This window comes from Equus przewalskii, chromosome 6, assembly GCF_037783145.1.
Source record: "Equus przewalskii isolate Varuska chromosome 6, EquPr2, whole genome shotgun sequence".
In the NCBI taxonomy this organism is placed as follows: domain Eukaryota; kingdom Metazoa; phylum Chordata; class Mammalia; order Perissodactyla; family Equidae; genus Equus; species Equus przewalskii.
This window is the reverse complement of record NC_091836.1, coordinates 12,657,520-12,677,273: the sequence shown is the minus strand read 5'-3', so window position 1 is coordinate 12,677,273 and position 19,754 is coordinate 12,657,520. Positions and strand designations below refer to the sequence as shown.

Here is a 19,754-nt window from a genome sequence, read left to right as displayed (position 1 = left end):
TTTGTAAACAGACAGAAGGTCTCTGAAAAAAAAATTTTACAAGAAACTGAGTTATTTACACCCAGAGAAGAGAACCAGGGAAATGGAAAAGGAGATTTTATTTTCACTGTACTTTCACCTTTTGTACACTTTCAGAATCACACCATGTTTTTATTATCTATTCAAAAAATTTATGTAAGAATTTAAAAATATACTGCTTTGATAAGATCATATTCCCAAAATCTTAACTTAGACTTTACCATTCTGAAACAAGATAAAGTAAAAATTGATTTTGAGACAAGGGATTATCTATTCTTATGGAACATAAAGACGAATAGGACTTTCTGAAAGAAAATTGATGAAAATGGTCATAAAGGGTTTCAAGCTCGCTGATGTTAGGTCCTACCCTTCCCAACATGAAAACATATCCATAAGCAGGTAATTTTAAAGCACTCTGAGATCTTGTAACCTTAGCATAATTTGTATTACGGTTTAAATACAACATCTTAGATTCAGCAATACTGAAACTTATTTGTCATTTGAGAAATATCATATTGGTGTGTTCCCCCAAATAACTCATTTAAAGTAAAAGATGTTTTTCCCCACGTAACGTCTTAGAGTTTCCCCCTTAGTGAAATCCTCAGCAATACAGTAATCCACAATTCCATGTAGATTTCAGAAAGCACCCTTGCTTCCTTCAGTTTCCACTTGACTGCAATGACCATGGCCAAAACATCTCTTTGTGATATGGGTTTACAAGTTACAGTCCACGTGATCAAAGGTCAGTCAAGAAACTAAGACAAGGACAGAGCTGGATAGAATATTTTTGTGTCACTCTACTTTTAAAGAAACAACATTCCTATGTAACAAATAAATACTAAAATGAAATATGCCCAACTTTAGGTAGGAAAACAAACCCAAAAAAGCGGAAGGCTGGTTTCTAACCTGTGGCCTCACCTGCCGAAGCAGTTCTTGCTGCTTCAGTCGCAGTCTCTCTTTCTCCATTTGTAGTTGCTGCAGCCGCATCTGTTGCTGCTGGTTGGAGCTGCCACTACCCATGACTCCTCCCTGTGGGCTCTGGGGAGCCAGGGGTGGTGGCTGTTTCACTGGAGCACTTTGACTGATTCTCTGATTCATGGCTGAAATGAAATAAAAGATCTGTCCTAAAAAACTAGCAAAGGAAAAGGATGATTTAGTTATTCAAAAGCAATTGGGGATATTCAACATAGCCTTTTCTGTAGTAAGACTGGAAATAACCTAAAAATCCATCAATAGTACAATGATTACATTAATTTATTATCGTTTTGTCATATTCGTCATTACAAGATGACAAGGCAGCCATAAGAGAAAAGAAACAAGAGGTGGCTCGACTATGCAATGCCATGGAACAGTCTAAGACATATTAAGTTAAAAGCAAAGTGCAGAACAGAAAGTGTCAAAAAGAAAAAATGAAGAAGAGTGAAATATATATTGCATGCATATCCAGAGAATATGAATTGAAAGACAGCCAAGAAGTAACTAACATCTTTTGGCTCTGGAGCTTGGAAACTGGTGACTACAGGACTGAGTTGAAGAGACATTTTTTTGTACCTTTTGAAATTTGAGTGATATAACTGCATTGCCTATTACAAAATATAAATACATACTTAAGTAGATTAAAATGATCTGATGCATGCTGATTTACAAGTATATGGATGGCAGAGATTTGTCTCATTCAACACTGCTGTGCCCCCATACAGCTCAGGTAGTCATTTTTTCAGGTGACCCTATAGCATACCTTTTGACAACTAGAAACGGACTAGATTCTTACACTACTGAATTTCTGTCAATAATGCAACATTGATCAAACTGTGGACTGTGGTAACCTCAGTGAGCAAATGGAAGTTTTATGATGCGAAAATGTTAATAAGAATGATATATCACCTTTTCAGACACATATTCAACTTTTTAAGGTGAAATTTCGGGTCACTGTTTCTACTAAAATGTTTAAAACGAGAAAACCTTAGGCCCAAATGGCTTCATAACATTCAAGGAAGAAATAATACCAAGCTTATACACCCTCTTCCAGAGAACAGCAAAGAACGAATACTTCACAACACTTTTATGAAGCCAGCATAGCCTGATACCTTCAAGGACATTAAAAGAAAGGAAAATTACAGACCAATCTCTCTCATGAACTTCACTGTCAAAATCTGAAATAACATACACTGAAAGCTCTTGTGACTTATTGGCCTCCCAGCCACATAGGGAACTCCCTGTGGTGATTTTCCTCGGTTGTCCCACAGAGGCCGCTTGGTAAATGCCAACTCTTCTTGGAGACTACTTGAGCAAACCTCCCCAGCCTCTTCCTAGAGTCCATCATGTACATTAAGAATTGTCTTCCCTCAGGGCACTGCCTCGAGGTACTTTCCCATTTTGTCTACTGACATTTCTCACCCAATTATAATTTTATATTTACAAATTTGTATCTTCTAGACTCTAGGAGCATGGGAGTGGGACAGTATTCTAATTATGTATATATCCTCAGATGCCCTCACAGCATCCGGCACAAAGTTTGTGCTGAAGTAACAGTGAAACATTTCTAAGTGAGTATTCGCTCAGGCAGAAATTTAACTATTTTAGATATGGCAATATAGAAATCTTACCAATTTCCCGTTAGACTGCCCAGCTCTTCCGTGAGCATAACATCGACACAGAACCAAAAATATTAGAAAAAGAGAAAATTACAGACCAACCTCTCTCTGAATGCCTTAGTTCAATTCAACCTGCAAGAGCTACTCTTAATATAAGGTGATGGCATTATCAACTTATTTCTATTTTTTTGTTCCAACTTTTTCCCTCCAGTTTTTCTGTATTGCCTTTTCTAAATTAAGTTGAATTTATTTAGTTTAAATCTTTTCTTGGAGCATTTAAGTCAGTAAATTTACTTTTAAGTACTGCTTTTCCTGTACGTCATAAATTTTGAATTAGTATACTTCATGATTGTTCTATCCCAAATATTTCTAATTTCTATTGTGATTTCCATTTAGCTCATGAGTTATTTAGGAGCACATTTTTAAGCTTCTAAACATATGTCTTAAAATTTTTAAATAATTTCCATAAACACATAGAGAAGTAGAAAAAATAATACAGACTATGAATCCTCACATACTCATCACCCAGCTTCCCAGTAATCAAACCACAGCCAATTTTGTTTTACCTTTATCCTCACTCACTTTTTCCTCAATTATTTTCAAGCAAACACTACAGCATTTCACCCATAAATAATTTCAATATGTATCATTCAGAGTTTTTACTTCGATTCTCTGATCCCATAGCTATTTTCTCTTTTATGCTGAAAAACTTGGTTCTAATAACATTAATTGTATTATCCTTCTATACATAGGCATTGTTTCAAAATAACATTACTGAAGTTATAATCAACAAAATGATTATTAAAAAGTTTGTAAATTCTATGTCATTTTTTGTCCTTAAGATATTTCATTAGATGTACATAGTCAAATCACTGTGGTTAAGTCACCTGAAATAATTTGTGTGTAATTTGGCCAACAACTCAATACACAGATTCATTTGTGACATTCTGATTTTGAATTTTAGAGAATTGTTTTACTTCCCTCCCACCATCACCCCAGCCCCAATAGGTAACAGGTAACTGTTACCAGACCAGTTTTTTGTTTATTCTATTTTAAAAAATTTAAGCAAACAGAGACTTCTTAAAAATAGGTAGCATACTTTACTCCACTGTGACTTTTTTTGTACTTAACAACATATCCTTGAGATCACATCAAAGCAGTATATAGAAATTTTTCTCCATTTTCTTTTTAGGGTGTTTTTGCTAATTAGCATTCTATTCAACCAGTTTCCTATTGGGTTTTCACCAGTACTAAAGAGTGCTGTACAGAATAAGCTCACAAATACATTATTTTGTATTTCTGTTACTGTATCTTTGGGGTAGAGTCCTAGACAGGAGAGACTGCTAAATTAACAGTTAAAGACATACGTAACATTGCTAAATCTCCCGACCTCCCTACATACACAGGGATTGTACTTTGTTGTATCTCTACTAGTAAGGTAGGAAAGTTCTTTTTTTCCCCTCACAGCCTTGTGAAACTTTGGGATTTGTGCCAATCTGAAAGATAAGGAATCATTTCTCAGTGGATGTTATTTGTTTTGCCTTGTTAAAAGAGTTTGATCAATTTCCATATTTTAAAGGGCCATTTGCATTTTTTTTATGTCAACCGTGTTCCTATAGCTGCCTATAGCATTATTGGTCTTTCTCTATTTTAGACAATTTTTATATACTAAGGATAGGAAACTTTTGTCAAATATGTTACAAATAATTTCCTTCAGTTTACCATCTGTCTTTTTAGTTTATCTTTATTTTATTTCTTTTTGAGGAAGATTAGCCCTGAGCTAACTACTGCCAGTCCTCCTCTTTTTGCTGAGGAAGCCTGGCCCTAAGCTAACACCTGTGCCCATCTTCCTCCACTTTATATGTGGGACGCCTACCACAGCATGGCATGCCAAGCAGTGCCATGTCTGCACCAGGAATCCGAAATCAGTGAACCCCAGGCAGTGGAGAAGTGGAAAGTGCGAACTTACCCACTGCGCCACCGGGCCAGCCCCTAGTTTATTTTTTAAGTCAAATTTATCAATCTTTTTTGAAATTTTAGCTATATGTTCCCTACTCACAGTTGACAGAGGAACTCATCAATTTTTTAATGCAATGACTATATGGTTCTACTTCATATATTTATTTGGCAATTCAATCTAATCCATTTGGAATTTATCCTGGTATATGGCATGATCTATTTTATCTTTCTTCATGACTATCCATTAGTCTCAACACTGCTCATGTAGAGTGTATCCTTCCCCAAATCACCTTTATCATAGACTAAATTTCCATATTTTGTTATTTTGTTTCTGGATTTTCTATTCTGTTCATTAAGTACTCTTATACTACGTACCACAGTTTTAATTACAACTTTTATAATATGTTTTAATAGCTGGTAGGCAAACCATATTTTTTTAAAGCTTTTTTTTTTTTTTTTGAGGAAGATCAGCCCTGAGCTAACATCTACTGCCAATCCTCCTCTTTTTGCTGAGGAAGACTGGCCCTGAGCTAACATCTGTGTCCATCTTCCTCTACTTTTATGTGGGACGCCTACCACAGCATGGCTTGTCAAGTGGTGCCATGTCCGCAGCTGGGATCTGAACTGGTGGTTGAACGCGCGCACTTAACCACTGTGCCACCGGGCTGGCCCATAAAGCTAACTTTTTATTATTGGGTTCTAATATAATTGTATTGTGGTCAAAAGAAGGTGGTCTGCATAGATTCTTGAAATTTGTGACCTGACGTGTGGTCAGTCCTTGCTTTTGTAGGTAGCAGAGCCAGGGCCAGCCGGCTGTGTGCCCGGCCTTCTCTGTTAAGCCTGTTTGTGTTCTTAACACTTTGAGCTCTTGATATCCTCAGGAGCTGAACAGCCCCAAAACTCAGCAGGCCTCTAGCCTTGCCCTTGCTCACTGCTTTGTGTGATTTTATTTTCTGACCCACAGAGATTATTTTTTTCAAATTTATGACCCTGGTTATGTCTTTTTGGTTATCTCTTTTTAATATTTTGTCTGGCACAGAAGGCATGTCAAAACATGACTCACTACTGCATATTGTTGTAAGCCTTACTAATCTCTTATACGGAAAAATCATATTTATGAAATGTCTTTACAAAGAATAAATGGCTAAAACTTTCCTAATTATGGTATATAGTTTATAAAGTTTTATTGGAGAATGGGTAGAAAAAAAGTAAAAATTTTTGAGAGCTAAGATTTGTTAGGCACCAATCAACAACCTCGTTTAATACAATTGCTTACATCTACTGTTACTAATGTAAAAGTAACATTCGATGTACAATTGACAGGCATCACAGGATGACAGAAAAAACATGGCCTTTAGAATTATACGAATCACAATTAGAGCTGGGCAAACCAATTTAGTCATTCATCTAATCCTCAATTTCCTCAACTATACCTGGGGACATAACATCCCCGTTTTGGAGTCGTTGTGGGGATTAAGTAATGTATGTAAACATCTACTATCGTCCTGGAAAACCAGTAGATGCTCCATAAATGTTACTCTCCTCCCTTCTCTAAAACAGTCTTTTCTAAACTTTAAGATTACCACTCCTAAAGATAATCATCCTGGCTTGTATTCCTGTATTTCCCTCCCTCTGCTCCCACTTTACCAGGCCACTCATTGTTTCTAAGTATTCTAGATTCACAAAGGTAAGCATATTTATCTTTCCTAAATGATCTAAATGGAAAAAAATGAGTGGTGGAGATTGAGTCTTAGCTCAAGCCTCTTAGGGATCCTTCTTTTTCGGTGAAACATGTTCCTAGCATTCCAGTAGGACACTCAACATATTTCCCCAGAAATGTTTTTACACATTTTCCTATGTCAGGTTCGATAATATGAGTTAAATGTGAATTGGGGGACTGATCAGAGAATCCATCATATACAGTGAACACCTCATAAACTGAGGCCTAGAGCAAACAACTATTAGGAATAAAATGTTTTCAATCTCAAGCAATTAAATAAATTGATTTTAAAAAACCAATAGCTCATTAGTAAGTTGAGGAGTGTTGGAGTTATAAAACATGACTGATTTCAAAAGAGATTATAGCGCTATTCACTGCTAAATATTCCATATATTAAGAAACATGAGGAAAGCTTTTGAGCTTTCTACACTGCATTTTTATTAAGTAATATAGCATTTAATAAGTTATAACATTTAATAAGTTAATATAAGGTAATACATATTCCTTGGAAAAACTAATTAGACAATAATAAAATTTCACAAAAATAAAGAGGTAAATATCCTCCGCCTTCCACTAGTTTCCCAGAATCAGATACTACAAGCAGTAATCATCAATGACAGGCACCATTGCTCACGGCATTCTGAATGAATTGGTTGGTAAGGTCTTTTTCAAATCTAAGCTTATCTGACTATTCAAAACCACAGAAAGGGAAAAAATAGGATATCAAAAGATGGAGGAAGAACAGCTCTGCAGAATTAAACAGAAATTTGCACAAAATATGCAACAGAAATAGTCTCTTTGGCTGATAATGATGAGCACTATCAGTTGTGTTTACTTAAATGCTGTTACCTATGGATACAAGCAGTGCTACAAAGTTTCCATATAAAGACCTCCCTTAAACGACTGATTCAAACAACCTTGTTTATCTACTGAAGCAGGGATTTATTCCTCTCCAGAAGCAGCCTCCTGTTCTTTACCTTCTGAGTATCTCAAGCATTTCAGCAAAGTACAGAGCAGTGCGCCCACATGGGGTGCAGCAGAGACCTCACAAGCAGGCAAGAAACAAAACAGGCTTTGTTTCCTGGGGAAAGGGGGCAGAGTAGCCAGAAAAGAAGAGAACAGCATTACCAACTTCCACTCCTCATGATCAACTACAGTACTGAAATCCTAATGTTCCCAGTTTTAATAAAATTTCTAAAAGGTAAAGAGGAAAAAAGAGCCCCTAAAATATGACAGAACTTTAAAAACTACATGCTATATTTTAAAATTCATAGTCTGTGCTGCTTGGACTATGAAATAGTAACTGTTTCAAGTTTTACTTAACAAATTAGTCCTGACAGCTTCATGGTGGTGAACCATCGAATCAGCAATTACCGAAAAACAAGAGACCACCTTCTCAAAAAGAAAGGAGGTCATCACCATGGGTCTCTCCCCAAATTTCATTCCAAACATCTGAATTTTCAAACTTCAGACAATTTTTAGATTTACATAATCTGTAACCTCAACCTTGGAATGCTACAGAGTATTACAAATCTGGTAATCAACCATAAATTTGGGGATAATAAATTCGATTCTAATAACCTCATTAAGTGTAATTTAAAATTAGAAACAATTTTTGAACTTTTTAAACATTAATTTACATCAAATATCCCACAACATAAGAAAACATTTCTTACATTACTTTGTCTAGTATTTTATCAGGTCTCAGACACTGCATGTTTACATATTAGCACGGCTATATTAATTTCTTCATACATTTAGGGACAAATTTTAGCTTTTTCCCATATCTAGAAGGGTACACAAGACTGTAAAATAGCAGACATTTAAAAAAGAAAATGCAAGCTTTCCTAAAAACACAAAGTAACATGCCATCTGTCAGTCTTGAAACAGTAAAGACAAAACAACACACCCACTGCTAGCTAATTGGTTACTACACAAGCTAGGGGACTGAATCATCTACAAAAAGTTGCTACTAATCGACATAATCTATGTATTTAAATATAAAATGATGGTTTTTCAGCAATAATTACTACTTGATTCACAATGAAAATTTGTCTCTTATAAAAGGAGCAAAAGGCCAGGGTCCCAATGATTGAATATATCTCTTTATTATCAATATACAAAATGTTTCCCAACATTTAATTAAGCTAAATACCTAAATGACAATGCCATGTCTAGGAATGATTTAAAAAAAAATTTTACTGAGATATTTTACACATCATAAGTTCACCCTTTTAACAGTTTTTATTTATTCATAGAATCGTATAACCATTACCATTATCTAATTTCCAGAACATTTTAATCATCCCCAAAAGAAACCCCTGTATCTTTAGCAGTATACTTCCTATCACCCCTCCTCCAGTCCCTGGCACCCAGTAATCTACTTTCTGTCTCTATGAATTTGCCCACTCTGGACATGTCGTATAAATGGAATCAAACTTTATGTGGCCTTCTGTGACTGGATTGTTTTCCAAGATTCATTCATGTTGTAGTACATATCAGCATTTCATTCCTTTTTAATGCCAAATAATACTCCATTGTATACTACATCCTGTTAGTCCATTCATCAACTCATGTACATCTGTGTTATTTTCACTTTTTGGCTATTATGAATAATGCTGCTATGAACATTCATGCACAGGTTTTTGTGTGGATATATAGTTTCAATTTTGGGGCACATATATCTAGGAATGGAATTGCTGGGTCATATGGTAATTCTGTGTTTAAATTTTCTTTAAGTTTATTTTTTTATTTGTTGTTGTTGTTGAGGAAGACTGTCCCTGAGCTAACATCTGTGCCAATCTTCCTCTATTTTGTATGTGGGATGCCACCACAACATGGCTTGATGAACGGTGTGTAGGTTGACACCCAGGATTCGAACCTACAAACCCTGGGTTGACGAACTGGAGCATGGGAACTTAACTGCTACACCACCGGCTGGCCCCTATGTTTAACTTTCTGAGGAACTGACAAACTATTTTTGAAAGTGGCTGCATCATTTTTCAACCCCATCAGCAATATATGAGAGTTCCAATTTCTCCATTCTGGTCTACATTTGTTATTGTCTTTGATTTTAGCCATCCTACTTGGAATAAAGTGGTATCGTGTGGTTTTGCTTCATACTATGTGCTAACAGTTCACCTAGTCTAAGACTACTCTAGGTCTTGTTACTAGAAAACTAATTTCTCCCTCCCACACTTTGCTCTTCTTTCCCAAGCACCATCTCCAGGCTCCAAAACTGGGTTAAAGTATTTAAATTTTTAAACTGATCAAAAATATCAGTAAGAAACATCATTATTTAGGTCAAATCGATTTCTTCTTCCTTCAACCTTCTATCAAAAGACAGGCATGAAAATTCTTTATAATGGTACTTTTCAAACAATACAATTATGGATGGAACTTAAAAAAAAATTCAACAGAACATTCTCTTCTCATCACTTCATTAAGTAGTTTGGGGCAGAACACAAGGGTTGCTAAATGAGGTGAGGAGGAGAAGGGAGAAAGTATTCTAACTAGCTTTCAGCTTTCTCTGTCCCCAGAGTATAATTGTTTTTTCCCTCTATTGTGAAAATAAAGTTTAAAGTCTAGCTTGGAGAGAAAAGTTCAGATAATGAGACTATTAGTCTAAAGGGAGGGGGAATTACATTTTAAAATATACCTGCCACTCTGAATTCATATTAGATTAATGTATAAGCAGTTACATTAATAATAGCTTTATTTCTAATTACATGTAATTTATTACTACTATGAATGCTCTTTCACTAGTGGAATTTATAATTTAGAAGAATATATACCTTAGTTTTTTTTATTGGTAAGCACAAAAACTGGTCTTTTTATATAGTCTTGAGCTTGTCTGGCATTTTCTCATCCTTTAATGTTCCTCTCCACAAAAGCCTTCCCTGAAAACCCATGCTCAAGCAGGTTCCCTCCACTCCACATTATTTCCCTTCATAGCACCTTATTTATTATCCTTCATTGTACTTAACACATTTTGTAGTATTTATTTGTTTAGCAGGCTGTAACACCCCCCCCCCCCAAAAACAAGGCTAGCATAGTGCCTGGTACATAACTGGCACTCAAATAGTTGAGTAAATAAATACTGAAATAGTTTCTATCCCAACTAAGTAGGATGCTATTAGTAATGCAAAGGAGAATCTCCAAGTTGAAGCAAGTCCAGAATGAGTTCTAAAATGACTTCAGCAACAAGAGTAGCAGAGCAAAATGAGTATAAAACAAAACAAAGAATATGAACTACTCTCTTCTTCCAAACATCATTCTGGTTTATTTTATCAGAAACCTACATATTTGAGTTTTCCCTCAGGAAGTCTATAATCTCTTTTTCTGTTTCTTGTGTCCGAATCTCTGGGTTGGCACAAAAAGTGGCATCACCAAATGGCTCTCTTCTCTAGCACATTTTCTAAGATTCTTGCTATTAATGTAGAGTTGACATAAGCAGTTATAACGTGAACATAGTTTTATTTTAAAAACTAATTATGTTTTTCTGTGTGTGTTTGACATTAGGGGCTTTAGCAACACAAATAAACAATTTAAATTATCATTCAGTGACTTCCGTGGATCTTAAGCTTTTAAGTTGTAAAAATTCTATGACTAACTCATGTAAACAAAGACAAAAATATTTCATTATATCATTATTTGCATCACTGAATCATTATCAAGTAGAAACTACATATTAATTTAATTTCATTAACATATGCCTACTCACCTTTAGCAAGTAATGGAGAGATTGCTGACTGATAAACTATTATGGCACCATGCTCCTGAATTTAACACAAATTTTAAAAAACCTAAATAAAACCGCAAACCTCAAGTTGAACTAATTTTGATGTTATCTAATCTTATGCATTAAAATATTCATTTCAGTAAGTGCTTATTTTTTAAGTAAAAAAATATGTATTGAGGGCAACAATTAGTAAAATCTCTAACAGTATGTTTTAAATCAGGCTTCACTAAACACATAGCCTGGAACTATATTTTAAATCAGCTTACATCAGGCTTTCTATCATGGCAACTTCATGGGAGCTCTAAATTACAGAAACAAAGCATACCAGAAATACACCATCTTTAAGGCAGTAAAGCTGAACCCTGCTAATATGAGCATGTTTAAACTCCTGCATGCTTCCAAGAGTTTGAGAGTTGGACAAAATTATTGCACTCAGCACTGCCCATCCCCCATCAGATTTGTTTGCCTGGCCATACTCACCATGTGATAAGGCTTATCTTTAGATTAAAGGTTGAAAGATTTCCCTGTCTCCTCTTCAAAAGCAATTCCCAGCTGTGACCAGAGGACCAAAAGCTAAACTTAAATGGTGCAATAAAATAGTTCAAAAGTATCTCTGAAACCTCAGTGCACTCAAATCCATAAGGCTATTGAGAAAAATCAAGAGTCCAAAGCAGTCACTAAAGAATTCATGATCTAGCATATTGTATTGAATTAACGACTGGAAATACTCTTAAAAGCATTCAGTATAATCCAGTCACATTTTACAGATGAGTCCAATTAAGTCAAGAGAAGTCAGGTATCTTTCTGAATAAGTTGTTACGTTGTGATACCAGAACTTTGGGCCAACTGATTCCCAACTAAGTAGCTAAATTTTTCTACATCACAATTTAATTCATTTGAATTTAATACATTATGTAACTACCATGTAGAAAACAGGATGCTAGCTAACTTCTGCAGATTTGAAAAATGGATTTTTGGAGGGCATATAAATTGCCAGGTCAGAGCGATGCCATAACTATTTTTTTGCACTGGATAATGTACACATAAAATACTGTATTGACCATCACATGCAAAGAGGCACTAGTAAAACAGAAAGCATCCAGAGAAGAGGAGTGAACTGGTAAAGAATCCAGAACTCTTACCACATGAAAAAACTGGAGAAACCACAGAAGAGAACACTTCTGGGATTAGAAGTGTATTCACAAATTTGAAGGGAAGTGTATTTCTGGGTAATAAAGGAACACATACTTTCTGGTCATTAGAACTTTCCTTAAATAGAATGGACTGCCTTGTAATGTGGTCAGCTCCCAGTCAAGAGAAAGGTCAAAGCTGAGGTTAGAAGACAATCTTTTAAGAATATAACAGAGGAGAGGGATGATAATTCATCCAGATGGTTTCATAGTCTGCTCCAATCAGAGATCTTATAATTCTCTTCTGTAACTGGAAACTCATTACCTTGGGTAATTTCCTCAAGATGAGTCACAATATCAGCATATAAGTAGATGCATTTACCACTGTCGTCTTCCCTCTGAAATTTCCATGTATTAGTGTTGGTGAATTAGGTGTTTCTGAAAGATTAACCGCATGTAATCTAAATTTCTTAAGAATTCTAGGTGTCAAAGATCAAGTTCAGATTCTAGTTCTGTCACTCAACTTTATAACCTTAGCTAGGTCACAATTTCCCTAGATTTCAGAGAAGTTCAGATTTGGGGCACTATTCCCTACCTCGCCCAGTGTTTTTTTATTTTTTAATACAGGTTGGTGGTTTGGGGAGTCACAATGACTGGGTGTCACTATGGCACTTAGTGGGCAAGAGCCAGGGATGTTTTACGTCCTGCAGTGCCCAGAACATACACTCTCCCCTTTTGAGGAATGTCAATTAGAAGAATTATAAATTCCTTTTCAGGGTCAAATTTTCTAAAGTTTATCCGTTAAAAATTTTTAGTTAGCAACAGCTCTTGTAACCTGAAACACACGGAAACATCTTTTCCTCCCTATCCTAAGTAGTCAATAATAGTCCACAACCAAATACTGACAATTTAGTATCACCAGGAAAGAGTTAAAAGAGAGAAAGAAAAACAAAACAACTCTTGTTTTTAATGCATGGATTATTAAGAAATTTGCTTCAGTAAAATTCAAATGATTAGATGCTGACATTCTATCTACACAAGACTCCATTAATGGAGTTACAGGTTTAGTTTCCACAGCTTTTAGTGTTTTTTCCCCCATCTCTAATAGACCAGACTTAGGTATTTAGTTGGTCATTACGTGCATTTTCATCTAAGAGCTATTAGAAATATTTGATCTTAAAGGGAAAAAGTTAATGAACGTCTGAAACAGTTAAAATTTTTAGTTGATCTCTATTGATATAAAACATTCAACTTCGATAAGAAAGATGTGCTGAAGAACTTTTGGCTTTGGGACTTAATAAATTATATATATTTTACTTATTCTTTTTATTATTTTAGGAAATTATACCACACACAGAGCGTATAGCAAGTTTTGGGAAATTTTGAAATGGAATCAAAATCAACATCTGGGTTTTAATTACCTTTGCCATTTCCATGGACAGGATTTCTACACACAGAACTGTTGTTAGGAATTAAAGGATATTCTGTTTTTGCCACACTAGATTGTTCATTACTTCCTTTAAGACTCAAGATACATATGTTAGCCCAAATCTCTGGTTCCAATATTTTATTTGCACTAAGTATGTTTTTATCCCAGCAGTGCCATCAGCACTTATTTCAGAAACACAGATTGCTAACACTATTTAATGTCCTTTTATATAAATAATAGGGAAAATAACATTACATAAATGACCAATTCATTGACTATTAGTGCTTTGGAGTAGATGTCTCATTATGAAGTACAAAAATTATAATTTTTGTGTGTTTTCATTAGAGATTTTACTGGAAAATGTTCATATGACTATATTACATAAAACAATAATTCTACACTGTACAAGAAAATGTTTTAAACTTGAGACTCTGCATGTTTACAAGTATAAAATCTCTAGGAAAAAAGAGTGTTTATATGAAATAATTTAATGGCCTGCGTAATACTCAAGCATCAATTTTAATACAGGGTAAAAACATTCCTAACATGATTCCTTAAAAACAAACAAAAGCCCTCCTTTTTTCAAAGCCAATAATTATCAGTGAGTCCTTACTGCCACTGGATGTCATTTCATGAATTGTTACAAATTAATAATAAATTTTCTAAAAAACTATAAATGTCAAATATACCTAGTTTTTAAATGTTAAAGAATAAGAAAAGTCAGATAAAAAAGAACCAACCCACAACAAATTACTATTTAATTTCCTGAAGTTATATGGATAATTTATTAATTTCATGTGGGATGTGAAGGACTGATAAATTATTGTAAATATAATTCATCTAAAGTATCTGATAAAGAACTGAAATATAAGAGAGGCTGGTGTTTGAAGGAAGTGAGTGATAAAGTTAAGCTCATTCAGAGGCGTTATCTTCCATTCTAAAATATCAAAACACACAGGTCAACTTGACTTAAGCTAATTGGTATATACTTTTAACACAGATTTGGGGAATACAGGAAAGCAACCACGAAAGCAATAATGTACCACTTGTGTTTGTGTGGCTCAAAGAGTCAGAAAGGGGATAGTTTATATTTTTTTGGCAGAGATAAAACACAATCCCCTACAGAACTTCAGATTTCAAGGAAAACTCCTTCAAATTCAGCAGCTAACAGCTTGTCTCTATTTGCTGTCACTCTAGATCAGAGAAACCCACACTTTTTTTTCTTTCCTGCCCCCCTTCAGTTACACTTGAGCTCTCTGACTGAAAAGGTCTGGAACAGATTAAAAGTCGGGCCACAAAATAAAAAGCTCTGGCATGTTGTCAAGCCTGTCTGGAATACACATACACAGTGGGCCCAAAAAGGGGAAACTAAAGGCAATAAGAGAATTTCATGAAACTTTTTTTGGCATATCTAATTGTATGCTTGCGTGTACATATGTGTTGGAGGTAGGAAAGAAGAATGTTTTTTAGTACTTTCTTCAATTTAAAACAAAAGACCAAGCTGTGTGTGTAATTAATGAATCTAGTTAAGCTCACACCCAAGTTGTTTTATTTCACTGTCTTAACTGAAAAAAAAAAAAAAATTTTTTTTTAAAAAGCGCTTTGTTTCCCTTTCTGATTTCTGCATTAGTTAGGAGTTAATCATCATCTTTTATAACCTTATGTTGGTGCGAAAAACCACAGTACCATTTTTAAAAACTTTTGAAAACGAGGACAAGCTAAATTCATTTCATTAAAGATGATTTAAGGAAACATGGTTGTTATCACTCCAGTCCACACAAATGGCAACATTTATTAAATTCTCTACCTTACTTGGTTTCCTATTTCAACCACAAGGGCTTATTCAAGTATTAAATAGAATCTGAAGTTGCAAATTATTAACATGCCACATTACTTTTTTAACACCCAAATAGGTCTTGAAGCTCAAAAGGCTAGCATTTAAGCCAAACCGGATATTTGTCAAAATGAGTCTCTGCCCTGATCCCACCTTTGACTTTCCTTGAATGGGGGTTCCACCAGTCCATAAAGCTGACCAATTAGTCAGTTTAGGACAAACCCGAACGTTGGGACTTTTTAAAGGTATAGATAAAGATACAGGAGAACTGTTCATAATGTTCCTGACAGGGAAGTTATTTTACCCAACCAGCTCTGGGTATAGTTTTTCTTTTTCTTTTTTCCCCGGCATTTGTGTTTTGATGGCATTCACAGAGTTAATTCCTCTTTCCCGTAAGGGCCCCACAGTTGTTGTTAGGTCAACCCCTGTAAAGCTTCAAAGGTTCCGCGTCCCCTCAGTCTGACCTACTCAGTGATCTGCACATTGTTTCATTTAGCTGCATCCAGTCCAAGACGAAAGCTTTAAAACCACAATGATCTGCTCCTTTTTAGATTCATTTTTCCATGGCTTTGGAAAAATATCTCAGAAACCCAACGGAAGAAACTGAAAACAGTGAAAAAATATGGATAAAAAGGCATTAAAGAGCTTGTACACTAACATCAAAATGTGCACATTTGAGAGGGGAATATTCCTTTGTGCAAATGGTGATTTAGTCACGTGACTTGGAGGAAATATGGCTTTGCGCTTTTTTTTCCTAAATGAAAAACAAAGAACAGGACCGTTACTTTAAAGAAAAAAAAAAAAAGGTAGAAAAAAAGGGAAAAAATGCTTTCACTGGTCAATCTCTAGGATGACAGGGTTTTCCCCCCCTACTGAGGACAGAAAACACTACAACACCCAGGCACAGGATGGTACTCATTGCTCTCTGAAGTTAAGCATAAGCAGACATTGGGTCACTGGCAAAGGCTGGTAACCTGGGTTTTAGATGCAGCATGACAACCTGATTATTATTGCAGCTAGAAAGATCATTTTAAACAAGATCACTGTGTCTCCCAGAAATGTGAAAGGAAATGTGATTCTGGCCAGTCAGCCACAACATTCCCCTAACCCCATCCCAAGAAGTCCAAGTTAAAAAGCTGATTTGGACTTGAATTTCTCAAGTTTAAAGTGAAACGTATAAAAACAGTACTGGAAAAGTTGGGTGGGCAGTCATTTTTTAATACTATAAAGCAATGCAATTTTATTTAAAGTACCTTCCCAAATTCATATACAAAAAATAGTAATCAAAAATCTCTAAGAAGGTTTTGAGATGAACCTTTACCAAAACGAGGGTCAAGCCTTGGGTCTAGCCAAGAGGTGGTCTTGTTCTTATGGTTTATATAGTATATTTCTCCATCCTGAGTCATGGCTTGTTCCCATCCATCAGGAAGAGGACCTATAAATACAGAAAAAAAATCACGGTTGGTTTTTATTTGGTGCGCCTAAAAAAAGTGTGAGGGGTGCTAATTTAAAAAGAAAACACATCTTGACATAAAACAATTCATTAAAACAGAAGCAAGCATCATTTCAGAGAAGAAAGGTAAGCCTATGTACCTGATTCTTCTCCACTAAAAAGAAACTACCAAATAATAAAATCAACATCCCTAAAGACACAGATGGAAAAAAAAAAAAGTCAGATTTTCAAAAAATCCTTTTGGAAGTCATGACCCAAATAATTATTACTACTCTTATTACAAGACATGAAGTGCTACAGCTCAGAGACTACCTCCCAATCCAGCCAGTTTTGTGACAGTACCTTCCTAGGGGTCTCCAAGGTTCTTTAACAAGGAATACGCAAGTGATTTCAGAACATCCAAAGTATCATAAACATTCTGTTTAATATAAAGCACACTTTAGCTAAGCCTGCCAAGCTCCATTTGTTTCCATTATTTATGTGACTGGCTCACACCAAGAAAACTATAATCCAGAAAAAGTTTATTTTTAAGCAGCCCAGAAGTTGCTAGGAGGTGGGGGTTGCAGCTGGAAGTTTAAGTTTGTCAGAGGCTTAAAGGGGGCAGGGTCAGCGCTAAAACTGTTGGAAAGCAAAAAGAGACAATTTCAAAGCTACAGAGTGAGGAAACAACATCCGGAAGATAGGACTAAAGAATATAGAAGTCTAAGAAGATTATTCTATCTTTATGAGGGCAGGGAAGCTAGAGAATTGCTTTAGGGATGTAATAGCAAAGAAAAGAGAGACCCAGAATAAATTACTAAATTCAAGCATATTTCCTCCTCATCTCCTCCACCCCTCTTCTCCTTCCCATCCCCACCAGGAGTCAGGAGAGGCAAGTGTAAATTAGAAATAGAGTCTGAGTAAATGCTTACAATTTTTCCATCTGTGGACAAATATGAATTGAGTGCTATGTGCCAGTCACTGTTGTAAGTATATTATGCACTTTAACTCACTTAATCCTTACAACCAATCACACGAGCAGTACTATCTCTGTTTTTTTTTTTTTCTTTTTTGTGAGGAATATTGGTCCTGAGCTAACATCTGTGCCAATTTTCCTCTTTTTGCTTGAGCAAGATTGTCCCTGAGCTAACTAACATTCATGTCAATCTTCCTCTATTTTGTATGTGGGTTGCTGCCACAGCATGGCTTGATGAGTGGTGTGTAGGTCTGTGCCTGGGAACCAAACCCACGAACTTCCTTGCTGAAGTGGAGTGCACAAACTTAACCACTACATCACTCAACTATCTCCATTCTAATGAGGAAATTGAGGCACAGAGTGGTTCAGTCTGGTACAACATCAAAAGCTAGTTAGTGTCAGGGATGATAGTCAAACCAGGCAGCCTAATTCCTGAGCCATTATTCCTCCTAACTACACTTTTTTATATTCATCTCTCACATCAAAGACCAGAAACTGAGTATGCTTCCTGTGCAAAAACGGAATAAGTTCCTTCTTTCTATATTGGCAGTCTATGCCAGCCTTGAGTGATGCCGAATGAGTAACTGGTTATACAGAGCACTCACACAGGCCCAAGGGACCCAAAGTCCTAATTCTAGGCCAGTTTCATTTTTATAGGGAACCGACCAATTTGCTACTAAGGCAACTGTCAAAGCTCTGCTTTAATGGGGGTAAAATCCTGTTAGGAAATGTAGACATCTGAAACTAAAGTGTTCTGTGCTCCAAAAGAGAGGCCACAGGGGGAAGACCCTCCTCCAGTTCCAGATGTGGAGTTCTGTACACAATGCTAACCATGTCCAGAGTTGGCATTTGCTGTAAGGATCCCATGTTCAGTAAAAGGTGAATGGGAAGCAAACTTGTTTAACACATATAAATCAAACCACTTTTCTCATTAGCTTTCACTATCACTTTGGGCTCTATTTCCCTACCAGGAAGATAAGCAAACCTGCAAAACTGAATACTAATGGTCTGTTACTACCTTTAATTGCAAAGATGGCTCAATTGTAAAATGCTTTTGAAAAACAAGTTAACTAAAATCCTAAGTTCCTAAGATATCATGATGATGAACAAGTCAACAGCAGTCACTGGATGCCTTTGGGAGCCTCAACTCAACAACCCAGACCTCATTATAGCCTCCAAACCTGCTTGAATACATCAATTCTCTACTTTTTCTTTTTTTTTAAACAGTATTGCTCTCCACCTTAGCTGTCTGAGTTAGAACAAAGAGACGTATGTATCTTGGATACAAACCAACATTCCCTATCTGCTCCACTCACTCTGTCCTGTAGATTCCACTTAACGTTCTCTCTGATTGATCTGTTCCATTCCATCTCTAAGAACTCAGTCATCAGCAGCTACCAGCTCTTTTTCTTGACCACTATAGAACTTCCTTCCTTGGTGTCTGACTTCTCATCTCTCCTGATTCCAGTGTCTTTTATCAAACAGCCATCAGGGTTTTCTTCTTAAAATACTACCTAATAAACTTTTATATGGCACTCACTGCCTTTAAAAAATTTCCCTTGCTCTCTACTATCAAAAGGAAAATGCCAGCTGGACTTATTTCTTAATAAGTCTTCTTCACATACCCAACCCCCGCCCCCCCCGCTTTTCACAAAACATGTCATCTCCTTGTATGTGCTATTCCTGTTATCACAGACATCCTTCTGCCCCACCCCTTATAAACTCTTTATTCTGAGAAAGCTCAAATTTCACCTCTTCAATTCAGTCTTCCTTGATTACCCTACACAAAATTATTAGTTTCTTCTACTCTGTACTAACATTTAACAGACAGAGCTGTAATTATTTGTTTACATGTCTGTCCTCCTGGCAATGACTAGGTCACTCATCTTTTATTTCGTAGGCTAGTATCTGAGTAATAATA

General features: G+C 35.8%; 1 protein-coding gene across 12 annotated transcripts in view; it reads right to left on the bottom strand.

The window, feature by feature from the left end:
* YAP1 (Yes1 associated transcriptional regulator) overlaps positions 1-19,754 on the bottom strand; it is a 110,227-nt gene that overhangs the window by 20,957 nt on the left and 69,516 nt on the right. For 2 of the 12 annotated variants that reach the window (XM_070624800.1, XM_070624805.1), the window contains exons 4-5: positions 16,741-16,860; positions 925-1,118 (exon numbers count right to left, since the gene is read on the bottom strand). In XM_070624800.1, the coding sequence (XP_070480901.1) occupies positions 925-1,118; positions 16,741-16,860 (314 nt within the window). The remainder of the gene's footprint in view (positions 1-924; positions 1,119-16,740; positions 16,861-19,754) is intronic. The other 10 variants (XM_070624803.1, XM_070624807.1, XM_070624801.1 and 7 more) reach the window with 5 other exon arrangements.